This window comes from Pelodiscus sinensis, chromosome 27 (assembly GCF_052426305.1).
Source record: "Pelodiscus sinensis isolate ZL-2025 chromosome 27, ASM5242630v1, whole genome shotgun sequence".
Classification (NCBI taxonomy): domain Eukaryota; kingdom Metazoa; phylum Chordata; order Testudines; family Trionychidae; genus Pelodiscus; species Pelodiscus sinensis.
Window position 1 is genome coordinate 10986921 of NC_143078.1, and position 15656 is coordinate 11002576.

The 15656-nt window shown below is 47.3% G+C and overlaps 1 protein-coding gene across 1 annotated transcript in view; it reads left to right on the plus strand.

Annotated features, from left to right (window-relative positions):
- Positions 1-12756, plus strand: part of LOC102449115 (polymeric immunoglobulin receptor-like) — a 30435-nt gene extending 17679 nt beyond the window's left edge. Inside the window, exons 6-11 of the mRNA XM_089773566.1 lie at positions 1295-1645; positions 2281-2610; positions 4911-5007; positions 5852-5970; positions 8056-8105; positions 10142-12756. Of these exons, the coding sequence (XP_089629692.1) occupies positions 1295-1645; positions 2281-2610; positions 4911-5007; positions 5852-5970; positions 8056-8105; positions 10142-10372 (1178 nt within the window). The 3' untranslated portion in view covers positions 10373-12756. The remainder of the gene's footprint in view (positions 1-1294; positions 1646-2280; positions 2611-4910; positions 5008-5851; positions 5971-8055; positions 8106-10141) is intronic.
- Positions 12757-15656: the final 2900 nt, after the last annotated feature.

A 15656-nucleotide genomic window follows, 5' to 3' on the forward strand; every position in this document is an offset into this window, starting at 1 on the left:
AGTTAAGCCTCTAAATCTCTGGACAAGTGCATAATGCCAATAGGAAGCAACAACTATAAGAGTTCTCCTCAGGGGTGTGTCTGGTTTTAACCACTACTCACGCCTTCCTTTTCTTTGGGGTACTAGTTTGTTCCTCAGTACACAATTCCCCCTTCTCTCTCACAAACATTCATGTGCACACACATCCAAAGAACCTCACAGCAGCCACCCTGGCCTCTTTGCCACCCTGCAATAAATAGGATGGATAGGGATGCACATAATAAAGAAATTTTCTGACTAGTTTCATTGCCCTTCCGTTGTGGAGCAGCGGGCTTCATCCATCGAGAGGTGCGTCCTACATGACTAGACATTAAAATAGGAGAGATTTTAAGGAAACAGCCTGAGCTTGTTTTCACTTATGCCAGCGTATATCAAGTATATGCCATAACTTTTATAAGGAGCAAACCTCTAATGTGACTTAACACTATCATGCTGCCTGATGGTGCAGTGGGTTAAGATTTGGGCTGATTTGCTGCCATTTACCTACATGTAAATACACAGGGATGGCACAGGGATTTTTACCACCAGAGAGACTGTAATGCTGCAAATAAACAAAGAACACAAGAACACACACTGAGAAAACGTGCCGTGCGCAGTGGATACGTGCTGGAGATACCCCAGGGTCTGTTGCTGTCTTTGAACATGCACCAGGTAGGCGTTAGGAGAATGATTTGTAATTGTTAATTGCACCGATTCATCTCCATTGTCCACAGCCTCTAATTCTCCAAGCCCTGGTCTACACTAGAACTTTATTTCGAAATACCCCTCCTCCAGGTTGAATTTATAAGCAGAGCATCCACACTAGTAAGCCCATTATTTCAAAATAACAGGCCACAGAATTTGAAATCTGGTCTCTTGCTTTTCATCAGGAATGACACTAATTCCAAAATAGTTATTTTGAAATCACAGTCGTGTGGATGCTCCGGGGCCTCTATTTCAAAATAAGGACTCCCTATAGTAATTGGAACTAATTACTCCCCAGTGCTTTCTGGGACTCTAAGTCCAATGTAGCGCATCCACATTAATGGAGCCTGACTCAGATTAATTTTGAACAGTCCACACAGTGTGCGCACACTATTCCAGTTTTGTTAAATCAGGAGTAATTTAGTCAAATTTAGTCATTTCAAAATAATTTCCTAGTGTAGACATGGCCTGGCTGTGTTTAGTCCAAGCGCTGGAGTTCGGGGCTTACAGGGCTCAGTGGGTCGCCCTGCTCCAATCCCAGCTCTTACTGATCAGGGCTGCTGTTTTCCAGGATCCCAGGCACAAGTGTATGACGCCATGGAGAGCAGAGTGGAGGGGCAGAGTCTCGTCATTCAGTGTCCCTACAATGCATGGCAATACAGTAGAATGGGGAAAACCTGGTGCCGACTGAGAGAGAAGAGCTGCTTTCTCTTAGTGAGCACCATTTACCCATCACAAGGTAGATACCAAAACAAGGTTACGGCTGGAAGAGCCACGATACAGGATGACACCAGAAAGGGGACTGTGACCATCACCATGGAAAAGCTGCAGGTGCAGGACTCCGGAGAGTACTTGTGTGCAGTCCTTGGCTCTTCTAAGACAGTGAGTCGACTAAAGGCAATTAAACTGAATGTTTACAAAGGTGAGTTGATTTCCCTCCAGGAGATAATTTCCCTCCCATTCCTTCCCCCACCTTCTCATTTCTGCATTGCCTGTATCCATTCTTCCTGCATTTCCCGAGAATCAGTCACTGTCCACTCAACGTTATCGCCTCTTTCCTGTCTCACATTGGAAACTGCTGTAAATCTCCAGCTAAGCTCAGCAATTCAGCGAACTGACCAGTCCAGCTTTTCCTGCTTTCCCCTCTACTGGCTTCTTTAGGAGGTTTGTCACTTTGTGAAGCTTATTGATGAAAGGAGCAGACTGAGGGTCACATCTGATAGTGCTCAGTGCCAATGACTGGGGCAGATCTCCAAGAGCTCAGGACCCAAACTGCGCCCCACACACTGAGCTCTGTGCAAAATCTGGTCCGGAAAGGGTCAGTCACTCCCCTCGCTCTGCGAGGCATCGAGGTGATAAAGTGCAAAGGGAACAGCCCACACAGTTGCTTTTTGAGGCAAACGAGACCAAAAACATCAGCTCCCATTCACCCCTTCCGTAACTCAACTGAGGCTGGTGAATGGAGCTACTCCGGGGAAGAATTTGGCTCCTTGTGAATATGTCACTCATGGGAAACGTATGTCACTGATCATACTGGCCTGCTTTTGTGTTTTCCAGAAGTGCAAGAACATGATACCTTGGAGGGGCAGAGTCTCTCTGTCCAGTGTCCGTACAACAGAGAACTTTACAAAAGGGCAGAGAAAGCCTGGTGCCGAAGCACAACTCAGAGTACATGTGCTATCTTAGTCAGCACTGATACCGGGATCATCACTTACCATAATGGGGCTCAGAACAGCAGAGCCACGATCCATGACAACCCCCAAACCGGGATTGTTACTGTCACCATGGAGAAGCTGCAGACAGACGATGCCGGGGTGTACTGGTGCGTACGCTACGAGCCTCCCAATCTTTACCGATTCATTGAAGTTAAACTGACTGTTACCAAGGGTGAGTATTTACTGGTAGGGAAAATGTGTGTGTGGGAGGGGGGATTAGCAACACCACCTGAGGTCAGGATTTCAGCCATGTGGACATTTCTGCCCAGGTCCTTAACTCAAATAAGTTTTGATTTTCTTCTTTTAAATTATTGTTCTGGCGTGGGGTTGGGGGTGAGGGGTTCAGGATGCAGGCTGTCCCTGGGAGAGAGGACAACCTCAGCCCTCTATCTCCGCAGCAGCTTGGGGCCAGGCAAGAAGTGCCTCTTCATGGCCACTTCAGCTCCAGCAGGCACAGCTGGGGGAGGGATGCATGTCCCCTGGCTGGGGGCAGACAGACACACAAACAGATGAACTCTTTGAAATACAGAGTAGACAGCTATTCCTTTCTGCACCCCACCCCCTACTTCCCCAGTGGGGTTATTGCTGTCCCGGTCCCCATCTCTGGTCCCTTGCTGATCTCCCAGTCGCCTCCCTTTCCATTTTATAAGAAACATTCAAAGTCCAGGCATAGCCCGTTGTCCTGGCACAACCAGACCCTGACCTTAAGCTCTGGTAAGAGGAAATTGCACAACAAGTTTGGTGGTCCTAGCTCTTAGTGTTTAGGAGGAGTTCTTGAACAGACAGACTTCAGACTGGGGATGGTCTGCGGGCCAGATTCAGCCGGCCACGCTGTTTGATCTGGCCTGCAGACGCCCTGCCTCTCCGCTGCCCACAGGACAACTGAGACCTGCGGTCGGGGGAGCACACACAGTGTCCTCCCCTGCCAGAGGCGGGTGGCACCAGAGGGAACCGCCAGCTGTTCAAAATGGCTGGTGGTTCCCTCTTGGCACTGCATGCCCCTAGCAGGATGGGAGCAGGGGAGGGCAGGAAGACTTTGCGCACTCCCCTTCCTCCAGGCCCTGATTGGCTACACCTAGTGGGAACAGACTCCTTTTGATCCACCCCCTTCCACCCAAGGTTCGTGATCACAGCCAAAATTCATGAAGTGTCCCCACCCCCGCCAAAATTATTGCCCACCCCTGCTCCAGAGGGATGGACGGACAGATGGACAACACATATTTCTAAAATATATAATACAGTAAGTTGTTTCTTGCTTCCCCTTTATTTGAGAGCTGGTTAAATCCTCTCTATCTAGCTACTTTTAGCCTTGTAGCATTAAGTACCTGCATAGCAGCTGAGCACTTGAGTTCCAGCATAGCTACTGGATCTATTAATAAATTCAAATTTTATATTTTGATGGAGAAAATATGATGTTTTAAAAATTCTAACTCATATTTTAACCAACTCCAGTTTCTAGCTATTACCTCAAATTGCTTTTATTTTTTTTTAAGTCGATGAAATGTAACAGACTATCTATAGGAGGCCAGTAACTTTCTATGCTCTGTTCTTGACCATGTCAGTAGCAAAATTGCCAGGTGGGGATAGTCATGTACAAGTGAAGCCATTGGACATCAAGTCCCAATCAGAATTATATTTTTCTAGCTAGAAGTTCCCAAGACTCAAAACCATTTCATTGACAATGAAATATTCTGTTACCATCCTGAGATACTTTTTTTAATATTAAAAATAGAATTAAATGTAATTTAAAAACAAAAAGATTTTATTTTGAATCAGAAAAGTTACTTTTTCAAAATCGTCTTAAAGATTCTGAAAAAGCCAAAATATTGTGTTAAGTTGGTCTTGGGGTGTTTTTGCCACAATTTGACAAAATACGCCATCAATGTATTAAATATTTCAGTCAACCCAAAGCTGCTTTTTTCACCAAAAATAATTCAGTGCAAAAATTTCATCCTGCTGTAATCACAACATGTAGTCTGAGAGTCCTGGCACCTGATGGGAAAGTTGCTGTGATGTGCAGTAATGACCCTAAAAGCTATGACTGTAGCAGTCTTTTCCATGTTTCTAAAGCTTTGTTTCTTTTGGTTTGGTTTCCTTGTTGCTACCGAGAGACATTGCACAGATGATGCTAATGGACAGCTTGTCACATGCTCCTGGCGGGTTTTGTGTAGAACTGTCGCATGCTTTGCTTTACAAGAGAAGCTTTGCGAGAAAGAGCCACCTCCCAGTCATACCCCATGCTTCTCCCAGCAGCTTCAGTGGGAACATTAGCATAGACAAGGTTCAAGAGAATTGGCCAACCCGCTTTTTAACCACTGTTTTGTAACCAGCTCCAAGCAGGCCTGCAGGACGCAATGTTTACAGCACGGCCAGCTTGTCTCCATTAGCCCGGCAGATATGGTGAGAAATTTTATGGGATAAAGTCTGGTGTAGACAAGGCCTGAGGTATTGAAACAGTGTTTGTACTTGCAGCCACGACCACAAGCAACACCCCAGTTACCTCAAGCACAGATCACCTCAACCTAATCCTTAGCACAAGTAATGCTGGGGCCACCCCACTAGACAGCAGGTAAGGCTGCAACCCCTTCCTCCGAGACTGTCTCTGTGCTCGCCTGCCACCCAAAGGTTCTCAGTGCCTGATCCCACCTGCTCGTTTTTCAGAGGGAGAGTAGCAGCCTTTCACAGTGGCTCTGAATACAGCAGACCTCCTTTAAAAGGTGCCAAATGAGGGCCCTCTTCCGAGGTGCCACTCAGTATTAAATGGCCTGTGAGAAAACGAGCAGATAAAATCCAGGCCTCACCTCAGCCATTTGTGAATGGTCGAGTCACGTGACTGTGGTGTCATTAACCGTCTGAGCAGCTGCTCTTTGGAGAAATGGCGTTAAATCTGCACGGTATTGAAACCAAACGGTTCCCTGCAGCAGCCATTATGAAAGCAGAGACCCTCTCTCATTCCTGGTGCCAGCCAGTGGCCATTGTGCTCAGCTGAAGCTGCAGAAGGTCCAGGAGGGGATCGTCTTATTCTGTTTACTTGTTTTGTTCAATTGAGGCTGCTTTTTCTTGTCAAGGTCTGTGACTTGTAGGCACCATGAACCCCGTTACTCTAGGCACTTACAAAACAGAACAATAAAAAAAGACATTCCCTGTCCCCAAAGAGTTCACAGTTGGGCTTCAGGAAGTGGTTTGCTCTTGCCAGGCCACAGAACAAAGTTCAGGGCTCCACTCCATATGCCAACGGGCACACACAGGGGTTAGCATTAAAGGAGGTAGGACGTGATGAGAAAAAGCCTCCTAGGTAAGTGAGCTATTCCAGCTGTGGCCTGACTGCCCATTGGGTGTGTGTGAGGGGCTCTGTGAGTCATTCCTCTGCATTGTGTAGGTCTGTCTAATGCAGAGTGCCCTTGCTCCTTCAGCCTCTCGAATGAGAGAACTTTCATCATCCTCGGAGTGGTCCTGGGTGTCCTCTTCATCCTGGCGCTGATCGGCGTGGTGATATTGTGCACCAGAAAATCCAGGCGGCTGAAGAGCAAAGGTAAATGAGGAGTCGATGAGACCTCACATGGCCCCGGCTTTCACCTGGCTTCTCTAGTCTTCCTGGCTTTAACTTCGAGGGAATTCAGCTCCACTGCCGAGAAGGGGGAGAGTAGGACCAGCCAGGAAAGCAGCCGGCTGGCTTCCTACCACGTGTCCGAACTGTACAGGAAGCACATTTAGACTTAAACTGTGTCTGTGGCCCAGTCACGGCTTGGTCTGTTTATGATCTTTGTTTCCTTCTTTCCATCACATTCAAGCTCACACTAGCCTAGTCGTTTTCATTTTTGTCTGTAGCTGGTTCCTTTTGCTAGTGCCTGTGCACTTGCCCATGGCTGCACATCTGGATTAATGATGTTAAAGACTAGCCCGCTATCTGATAAGCAAAGTTGACTAGTCGATTGGTCGATTTCACACACACACCCCTTGCTGCCTCTATCAGAGGCAGCAAAGGGGGGGAGAAGGGGGTACTTCAAAGTGGCAGTGCTACACAGAGCTATACCCAGGCTCTGTGCAGCACTGCCCCTTTGAAATGCCGCCGAGACATTTCAAAGCAGCACTGCAAAGAGCTGATCCTGGGCTCCATCCGGCGCTGCCCTTTTAAGGGGGATATTTCAAAGGAGCAGCACTGCATGAAGCACTGCACAGCTGATCACTGCCACGGCATTTCAAAGCGGCAGTGCTGCATGGAGCCCACTCCCCAGCTGACTCCAGACTCTATGCTGGCGCTTCCATTCCCATAAATTTCAAAACTGGCACACGCGTGCAGCCCAGAGTCAGCAGAACTTCCCATTGGCTCCAGGCTACATGCGGAGTTCTGCATTCCTCCTTTGAAATGTACAAGAGCCCCAGTGGGGACTCTTGTACATTTCAAAGGAGGAATGCAGAAGTGCCTATCGACTAGTCGAGTAGTCAATGGAAATTCCATTGACTACTCGACTAGTAAATTAATCGTTAGTTAACATCCCTAATCTGGATTACAAACACTACAGGAGAATGTTTGCATCAGGCACACTATTTTGATCCAAATTAAAAGAAAATCTTCCTAAAAATGCCCTGTTAATTTTAGCTTAAGAAAACCAAAACGTTGATCCTGAACTACTTCATCATCCCTCAATCTCTGTGAAAGGCTTTGAGATCCTTGGATAAAAAGGATCTCTTTTTATCCAGACCCACATGCATCTGACAAAGTAGGTCTTTGCCCACGAAAGCTTATGCTCCAATACATCTGTTAGTCTATAAGGTGCCACAGGACTCCTTGTCGCTTTTGGATAAAAAGGACTATGTATACCACAGCATTATTAGGCACACAAGCAACAAGCCAAGTAATCAAATCTCATGTGTCTAGGCACAGCCTGACTGTGCCAGGGATTTGGAAGTTCTTTCCTCTAAATACACACCGGGAAACTGGCCAGGTGCACCCTGGATTTTTACAAACATCTTCCAAAGCATGAGACCGCAATCACTGCCACAGAAACTACCAGACTGGAAATAATCTGACACATGAGATCAGACCTGCATTCCCAAAACTTCTCACAGGACATTTCATAAACTCTGCCATGCTACAGGTTGAAGCTCTCTGCTCCGGTACTCTCTGGGCTGGTGACATCTGTGGTCTGGCAAGACCATGGATGTTGCTGGACCACAGAGACCTGGCGGTTAGGCTTGGAGGTCATCTAGGAGTCTGGTGGCAGAGGGGAGCCCAGCTGGGAATGGAGCCATTCCAGCTGCTGGTCCCCAGCAACCGGGAGCCCTGTCGGTGGCTAGGAGTGGAGAGTCTAGACAAGGCTGGGAGCAGAACCTGGTTTTGGGGATTGGGAGCAGCTGCCAGTAGCTGGGGCCAGGAGTGGGGTTGGCGGTTGTGAAGGGAGCCCGGAATCCGGGGCCAGCAGCCAGGAGGGGAACCCAGTCAGGAGACTGGCAGTCCCCTGGGAGAGCCTGGAAGCTGGCAGCAGAGGGACCGGAATCGATCTCCCCTGGTCCAGCAAACTCCCTCTTTTGGGATTGGTCAGGTCCCATGGGTGCCGGACCAGGGACGTCCAGCCTGTATAATTCCCTTGGGATCTTGTCTTGTCTTTGTTAAAAGGTCATGGACAAGGTGACTGCGTCTACGAAGAGCCCAGGAACACCGCAGTGGTGAGTGAAGCTATCGGAAACATAACAGAGGTTCTCAAACTGCAGTCCGTGGAGAACTGGGTGACTGTGAGAAGCGTCTCATTTTCAGCTGCTAAACTGCATTCAGGGAAACTTGAAATATTGTCCTAATGTGACTTTCCTCAGAGGCAGCAGGGCTGGCTTTAGGCCAATTTTCCCCAGAATGGGGCCTCGCGCCCTGAGTGCGCGGCACACACGCAGTGCCGTCCCAGGTACACGACGCCTCAGGCGCACGGCACATGCACAGTGCCATCCTGGGCGCACGACGCATGCACAGTGCCTCCAGCACGCGACGCATGTGCCGTGCTGCCCGGGGGCCCCGCGCATGCGCAGCCCCACCCCCGGAATCGGGCCCCACACTTGCTAAAGCTGGCCCTGGATGCTGTCATTTTAGCAACCCCGAGGATTTTATGTGAATAGGAGGGGTGGTTTGTTTAATTGTGAACAAGAGAGGAAGTGTTAATGAGACAAGCTCCATACTGAAATGTGAGCCGTGCGCTGGCGAAGTTTGGGAACCCCTGCAGTGTTTAATGCAGTGCAGAGAGGCTTTTTAGTACCAGCTTGACACAGCCCTGCATGGGTTGATTTAGTTGGGGCTGGTTCTGCTTTGGGCAGGGGGATGGACTCGATGATTCCTGAGGTCTCTTCCAGCCCTAGGGTTCTATTTAAGAACAGTCTCTGCAGTCCTAATGGGGCATTTGCTGTAAAATTGAAAGGGATGGGCAGTTGTCAGGCAGAGCAGCCAGAGAGGATGTGAGAGTGACTCCGTACTGTACCCTGCGCTACCGCTTGCTTACATCAACTCTTCCCCCATGCTGACGAGAGCGCCGTGGGAGAATGGAAATGTCACTTCACAAAGGATTTTGAGATTTCAGAATTTTCCCAATGGAACGCAGAAGATTTCAAAATTCTCCGTGAAGGCAAAATTTTAAAAAAACCAAACACATTTCAGGTCATCAGAAATGTTTCATTTCATTGTTCACTGTTTAAAACGTCACATTATAAATACAAAATCAAACATTGCCAATGAAAAGCCTTTTCGGAAAAGATGATGTGAAACGTTCTGTTCTGAAAACGTTAAAACAAACCATTTTGATAGAATTCCTCCTCCCCATCCCTTGCAAAACGCCAACATTTTGGCAAAACAGACATGATTTCACAAAGCTATTTGATTAAACAGGAACTGCATTTTCCAATGGGAAATTATTCTATTGACTTTTTCCAGCCAATTGATTGCAATACCTATTTATTATAGGTTTGCAGGGTAAATGCTGAGACTGTGTGTATGCAAAACAGCATCAGATTGGTGGTAATGGTGTGAACTGGAATAGATCAGGCTAGTTTGGATTGGATGGTACCAGACTAGGCAGAACTGGACTGGAATGGATTGGATCAGTCATTATTCATATAGGGTTTTGTGCTATATGCTTTGCAGACAAAGGATGAGTTTGCTCTGAAGAGTGTGCACTGAAAGAGGGTTGAAATTGGATTTGAATTGGGATTGATTGAAAAGGGAACCAGATTAAAAACTGGATTAGATTTGACTAGAACAAACACACAGGAAAAGGCTGAAATGGATCAGGCTTACAAAGAACGAACTGGACAGTTCAACAGAGACTAGAAGCTACAAAACTCAGGTGTCCTATGAGCTATTTGAGTCCTTCTGACTTGCCAGCACTTGGCTATGGTCCCTGAACTGTTTGTGTTCTCTTCACTGTAAAACCCCTAAGGCTAACTTTCTTCAGGGGGCTTTGAAACACAGGGTGAGTGATGGAAAAGCTGCTGGAATTGCAGGGAAGCAGAGAGATTCTAGGAGCATTTCAGAGACCAGAGGGTTAGAAGTCGGTGTCGAGAGGATGGGGTCAGAGAGGGTCTCTGGGAAGGAGATGGGTGAACAACTCTCCTATCAGCTTTTCCACAACAGAGTGTGACATTTTATGTTGGCCTTTTCCTCTCTCCCTGAGCCAGTCTTGTCCTTTCATGATCAGCTCTGAGAAATGTTTCTTTTCTGTGCACAGTCTCAGGACTACAGCATCATGAACAATCCCAAGGACGACAAACAGGAGAGGCCACAAGACCTGAAATATGCTACCTTGACCTTTAAAGCCCAACCCAGTCCCAAGGAATCCATCTATGCCAATGTCGTGCCAAGTCAAGTGCTGGAGACACCCCACACCATGTTCCCTACTGAGTCTGTGGAATACTCCAGCATTTTGCTCAAGCCATTAGCCTCCGGTGTCAAACCGTGATCTAAAGACCCCTGGCTAGCCCAGCAGTGGGAGAGAAGACACTGAGCTGGAGCACTGCTGGAGGTGAATGAAGTGTGTATGTGTGCTAGAGAAGATGATTAAGTCTTCACTGTGTTTATAGTTAACATGTCTACTTAAAGACTTGCCAGACACTTGCAGAGAAATTTTTCAGCAGCAATTGTGCAAAATGCAGCTGCTTTTGGAGGACAGTGATGGAGGATTAAGCAATAAAGGAGAATCCTCAGGAAGCAGGCAAGGCACCCTTTGCATTGTCATCCCAAACCCACCCCTGCACTGTATTCTAAAAGCCCGACTCAGATGTTACAAGGTTCATCTTCCCCGCGGGGGAGTGAAACACAATGACGAGCAGCGGAAGGAGAGGAGTAAATATGCGGATGATGTGTGAACTGAATCATGTTTTGCTGAATCTACCACAGTATATTGCCTGGAGAGCAATTGCAAGGGGGCAACCATGTAACCATGTTGCAATAGGGACAGCTAATGATTAACCACTATCTTCAACCTAGAATGATTATACTATACAAACCAAGGCACCAGAACAGCCTTTCATCTGAAAAAATGATAGAAAGCCTGCACAGACACATGTTAGTGAAGAATAGGGCATGCAAAGGCCAGTGTAGCGACCTGCGTGTGTGTGAGGGTGATGAAGACAACAGGGTTTGGGAATAAAATTACACATTTGTTAACTTGGTGAGGCATACGACCAGGAGCGTCTATTTAGAATGAAAAAATACAGGTTGAACGTTGTTAATCTGGCACTTTCTGGTCCATCAATATCCATGGTTCGACATGATTTTAGTTAGTCCACCTACCATGGGTATGACCTAGTTTCCCACGGTCCCATAAGTTTGTTTACAGTACCAGTCTTGGTGCTCAGTGTTCTGTGCTGTTCTTTAGCTCTAATTGACCCCTCAATGTCTTCTCAGAGCCCAGGAAGCAGTGGAAGTGTTGGTGATGCTGCTAGACAATATTGACCTGTCGTGGTTTAGCAAAATCTCTGGTTCAGTACTGGTCCCCGAGGGTGCCGGACTGGAGAGGTGCAGCTTGTAGAGCAGTGTTTCTTAAACTTTTTAAGACCAAGGAACACCAAACAATGAGGGGGGGAAGGGGAAAATGTTGGGGAGGGGAAGTTATTGAGGGAAAAAAAAGGTCGCCTTCCTATTTAAGGGCGGCTATTTTGAACTCTGTTGTTCTCCGTGGCACACGACTGCGTCGCAGCACACCGGTGTGTCGCAGAACACAGTTTAAGAAACACTGCTATAGAGAGTACAGGCATATGGGCAGGGGGTCTTGGAGCTGCCTGCGTGTTGGGTGCATGTGCCTCTTCCTTTATGTGGGTGAGCAGGGAGGGTAAGCAGGGCTGACTTGGTTAATGAGAGTGGAGAGTGTCAAAAGCTGAATCCTGTGGCATTCCCAGCTTTAGTGCTGTCCTTGGGCTCAGGTTAACCACAGGCTCATGATGTACACACAGTCTCCAGGGCCAGCTCACTGAAAACAGATGAGCCTGCCACACACAAAGCATTTAGAGACACTGCTTCCAGCCTGCTAGGTTGGCCGGGTCCTCTGACTCATCGTCCCTCCCTGAATGCCCCCAAGGAGGGCCCAGTCACTCTCCTGCTGTGAAAACCTCTGTTATTCAGTGCCTCTGGCAGCACTGCTGACCTACCCAGGCTAGCTCCTTAAACCAAGGCAATGGGGAATAGAGACCAGGAAAGGAGTGTTTGAGGGAAAGAGATGGGACCACACCCATTCACCCAGGAGCAAGAAGGGCAGCGAAGAATGAGGGAGCTTTCTGAACAGAAGGGAAAGTCTGCATTGCCCCAGCTGCGAGGGCAGGCAGCAGAGAAGGCGTGGGGCACATCTATCCAGAAGCAGCAGAGAGGAAGGAAGTGCTAAACGCAGCAGCAGGATTGCCAGGAGCATGACCAAGAGAACAGAGGAAGTAGAAGGATGAGCTCAGAGGGCAGATTTCAACACAGGCCTGAAATGGAGAGGAAGTGATGCCAATCACGAAGGCTAAGTAGCGAAGGACTCAGGTGCACGCGGTGACTCAGAGGGTCACGCTGAGACTCAGAGGATTTTAATTTACAGATCAGAGGTGCAACTCTGGGCTAAGTCGGCCATGTCCAAGAGCAGATAGCGAGTGCTGTGAACTGAGTTTGCTGGATCTTAGCCCAGTTCCTAGTGGACAGAGGTGTCCGTGTCCCAAAAGGTAACACAGTCTGGTAACCAAACTACCCCCACCTTAGGTCCCTGCTCTCCTGCAGTGGGGAAGCCTTCTGAGGATACATAATTGACTTTGGTTTTCTGGCTAACAAGCAATCAGGCACCTTGTGCCAGCAATAAAGTAAATGAAAAAGAAAGCAGATCCTGAGATCCGGGGCCTGATTCTCCACCATGATGCTCCTTTGGGCAGCCATTTACACTAATAAAATGTGGGTGGAAAATGCTACTCAAGTTGCAATACAGTATGTAATCCTTTTGCATGCACAAGGAAGGGTCAGAAATATAACCAAGGCAGGAAGCTCTGTAGGGCCAAGACATGGGCAGGATTTTCGATGACCGGGAATGAAGGGAGTCTCTCTATGCCCTGTTACCTGCCTCATGCCAGGAATTTGCTGTAAATAGAGCAAGTCAAATATTTTTATGGTGGAACACAGTCATTATTGGTTGAGAACTGGCGTGTTTGTGAAAAAATGTCCAATTTTGTTGCAAATGTTCATGTTTTTATTGCAAAACTGGATAGCAGCTGGGGGGAGGCAATCAAAGAGAACGTTCAACCATTTTTTGTTGTTCTCACAGAGGAAAATAGACATCGTTTCCTGACCCACTACAGTTGTAATTCACATTGTGATTAGGAGGGTGGGGAGTTTACAAAAGAAAATACAAAACCATTTCTTAACAAAACTAAACTCGACAATAATAGAAGGCTCTGAACTAGAACGAACGTGGGGCTAAATTCATAGAATCATAGACTCCTAGGCCTGGAAGAGACCTCAGGAGTCATTGAGTCCAACCCCCTGCCCAACGCAGGACCAACCCCAACTAAATCATCTCAGCCAGGGCTTTGTCAAGTCGGGACTTAAAAATCTCTAGGGATGGAGATTCCACCCCCTCCCTAGGGAACCCATCCCAGTGCTTCACCACCCTCCTAGGGAAATAGTTTTTCCTAATATCCAACCTAGACTTCCCCCACTAACTTAAAACTATTGCTCCTCATTCTGCCATCTGTCACTACTGAGAACAGAACAGCCTCTCTCCATCCTCTTTGGAACTTTCACTTCAGGAAGCTGTAGGCTGCTATCAAATCCCCCCTCACTCTTCTCTTCTGCAGACTAAATAAGGCCAACTCCCTCAGCCGCTCCTTGTAGGTCATGTGCTCCAGCCCCCTAATCATTTTGGTTGCCCGCCGCCGGACCCTCTCCAATGTGTCCACATCCTTTCTGTAGTGGGGGGCCCAGAACTAGATGCAGTACCCCAGATGTGACCTCACCAGTGCCAAATAAAGGTGAATCATCCCTTCCCTTGTTCTGCTGGCAATGCTCCTCCTAATGCACCTAAATATGCCATTAGCCTTCTTGGCTACAAGGACACCCCGTTGACTCATATCCAGCTTCTCATCCATTGTTATCCCCAGATCCTTTTCTGCCGAACTGCTGCTTAGCCACTGGGTATGTCTAAACTACATCCTTTTTTCGATAAAGGGATGTAAATTAGGCATATCGAAATTGCAAATGAAGCCAGGATTTGAATTTCCCGTGCTTCATTTGCATAATGGCGGCCGCAGCTTTTTTTCGAAAAGCCACTTTGAGAAAAGAAAAAAACATGGCCAAGACAGGGATCTTTCGACAGAAATGCCCCATTTCAAAAGATCCTGTAACCCTCAAAAAGTGGGATTGCAGGATCTTTTGAAACGGGGCATTTCTGTTGGAAGATCCCCATCATGGCCAGGGTTTTTTTTTTTTTTTTTTTTTCCCCAAAAAGCAGCTTTTCGGGGGAAAAAAAGCCGCAGCCGCCATTATGCAAAAAGTCAAATCCCGGCTTTATTTGCAATTTCGATATGTCTAATTTACATCCCTTTATCAAAAAAGGGATGTAGTTTAGACATACCCACACTGTCCCCAGCCTGTAACAGTGCTTGGGATTCCTGATTGGTGCACTGAAAATGGATCTCTACATGGAAAGAATTAATCCTATAACATTCTTGTGGTCATGGCAGAGGAGTGTTTATATCCTATCTAGAAAGGAAAGGGAAACAAAGAAAAATGCTTGTGCATGGAGAACATATCTGCAGTCCTATCACCACTGGGTGTAATGCTATGGGCTCCTATAAGCTAACTAGCCTAGAGCTGAATCAGTACTTGGAGGATAACCTCCAGAGAAAAGTGAGGAAGGAGCTCAGATACCATGGTGAGGGGCACCATGTGAATACCTAGCTCATTAGATTAGTTAACTAACTCTATGGGTGGTTATTTTCCAAGTCACTACTGACACAATGCCCTAGCATGGCTGTGATGGGCCCTGTACCTGCTGGAGGTGCTGGTCTTTCAGATGAAACATAAAACTCAACTCCTGGTCCCCTGACTTCATTAAAATCTCGCAGCACTTTTTGCAAGAGTACAGAATGAAAGTGTTAACTCTTACAATCTGGGCAAATTACACTGTGCTGGTCCAAACACCCAGCCATTTAAACCAATACAATATTCTTAAAGGGTGTGTCTAGACTACAGGGTTTTGTCAACAAAAGTGGACTTTTGTCAACAAAACTATACCGGCGTCTACACTGCCGCTGAGTTCTGTCAACATAACATCGACAGAACTCAGCAGTTTTGTCGACAACTGTAAACCTCATTCTACGAGGAATAACGCCTTTTGCATCTACACTGTCTTTTGTGTCTACACTGTCGTGTCGACAAAGCAGCTTGCTTTGTCGACAGAACTGGACATAGTCTAGACGCTCTTTGTCGACAGAAGCTTTGTCGACAGATGCTGTCGACAAAACTTCTGTCGACAAAAGCCTGCAGTCTAGACGACAGTCATGCAGAATTGTTGTGACAAGCTTCTCTGTAGTTTTTTGCTCATCCCTAGTAGCACAACTGAAAAGAGTCTGGCTACCATCCTAGGGTTCTCCATGCAGATCTCCGAGGCTGTATATCAGGCCCCCATTCCATCTTTCGGGGTGGCTTGGTGAGCTGCCTGGCAGAGCCCACCCTGCAATAGCCCAGACACGCTCTCCAGCCGTGCCCAGGAAGCAAACACCATG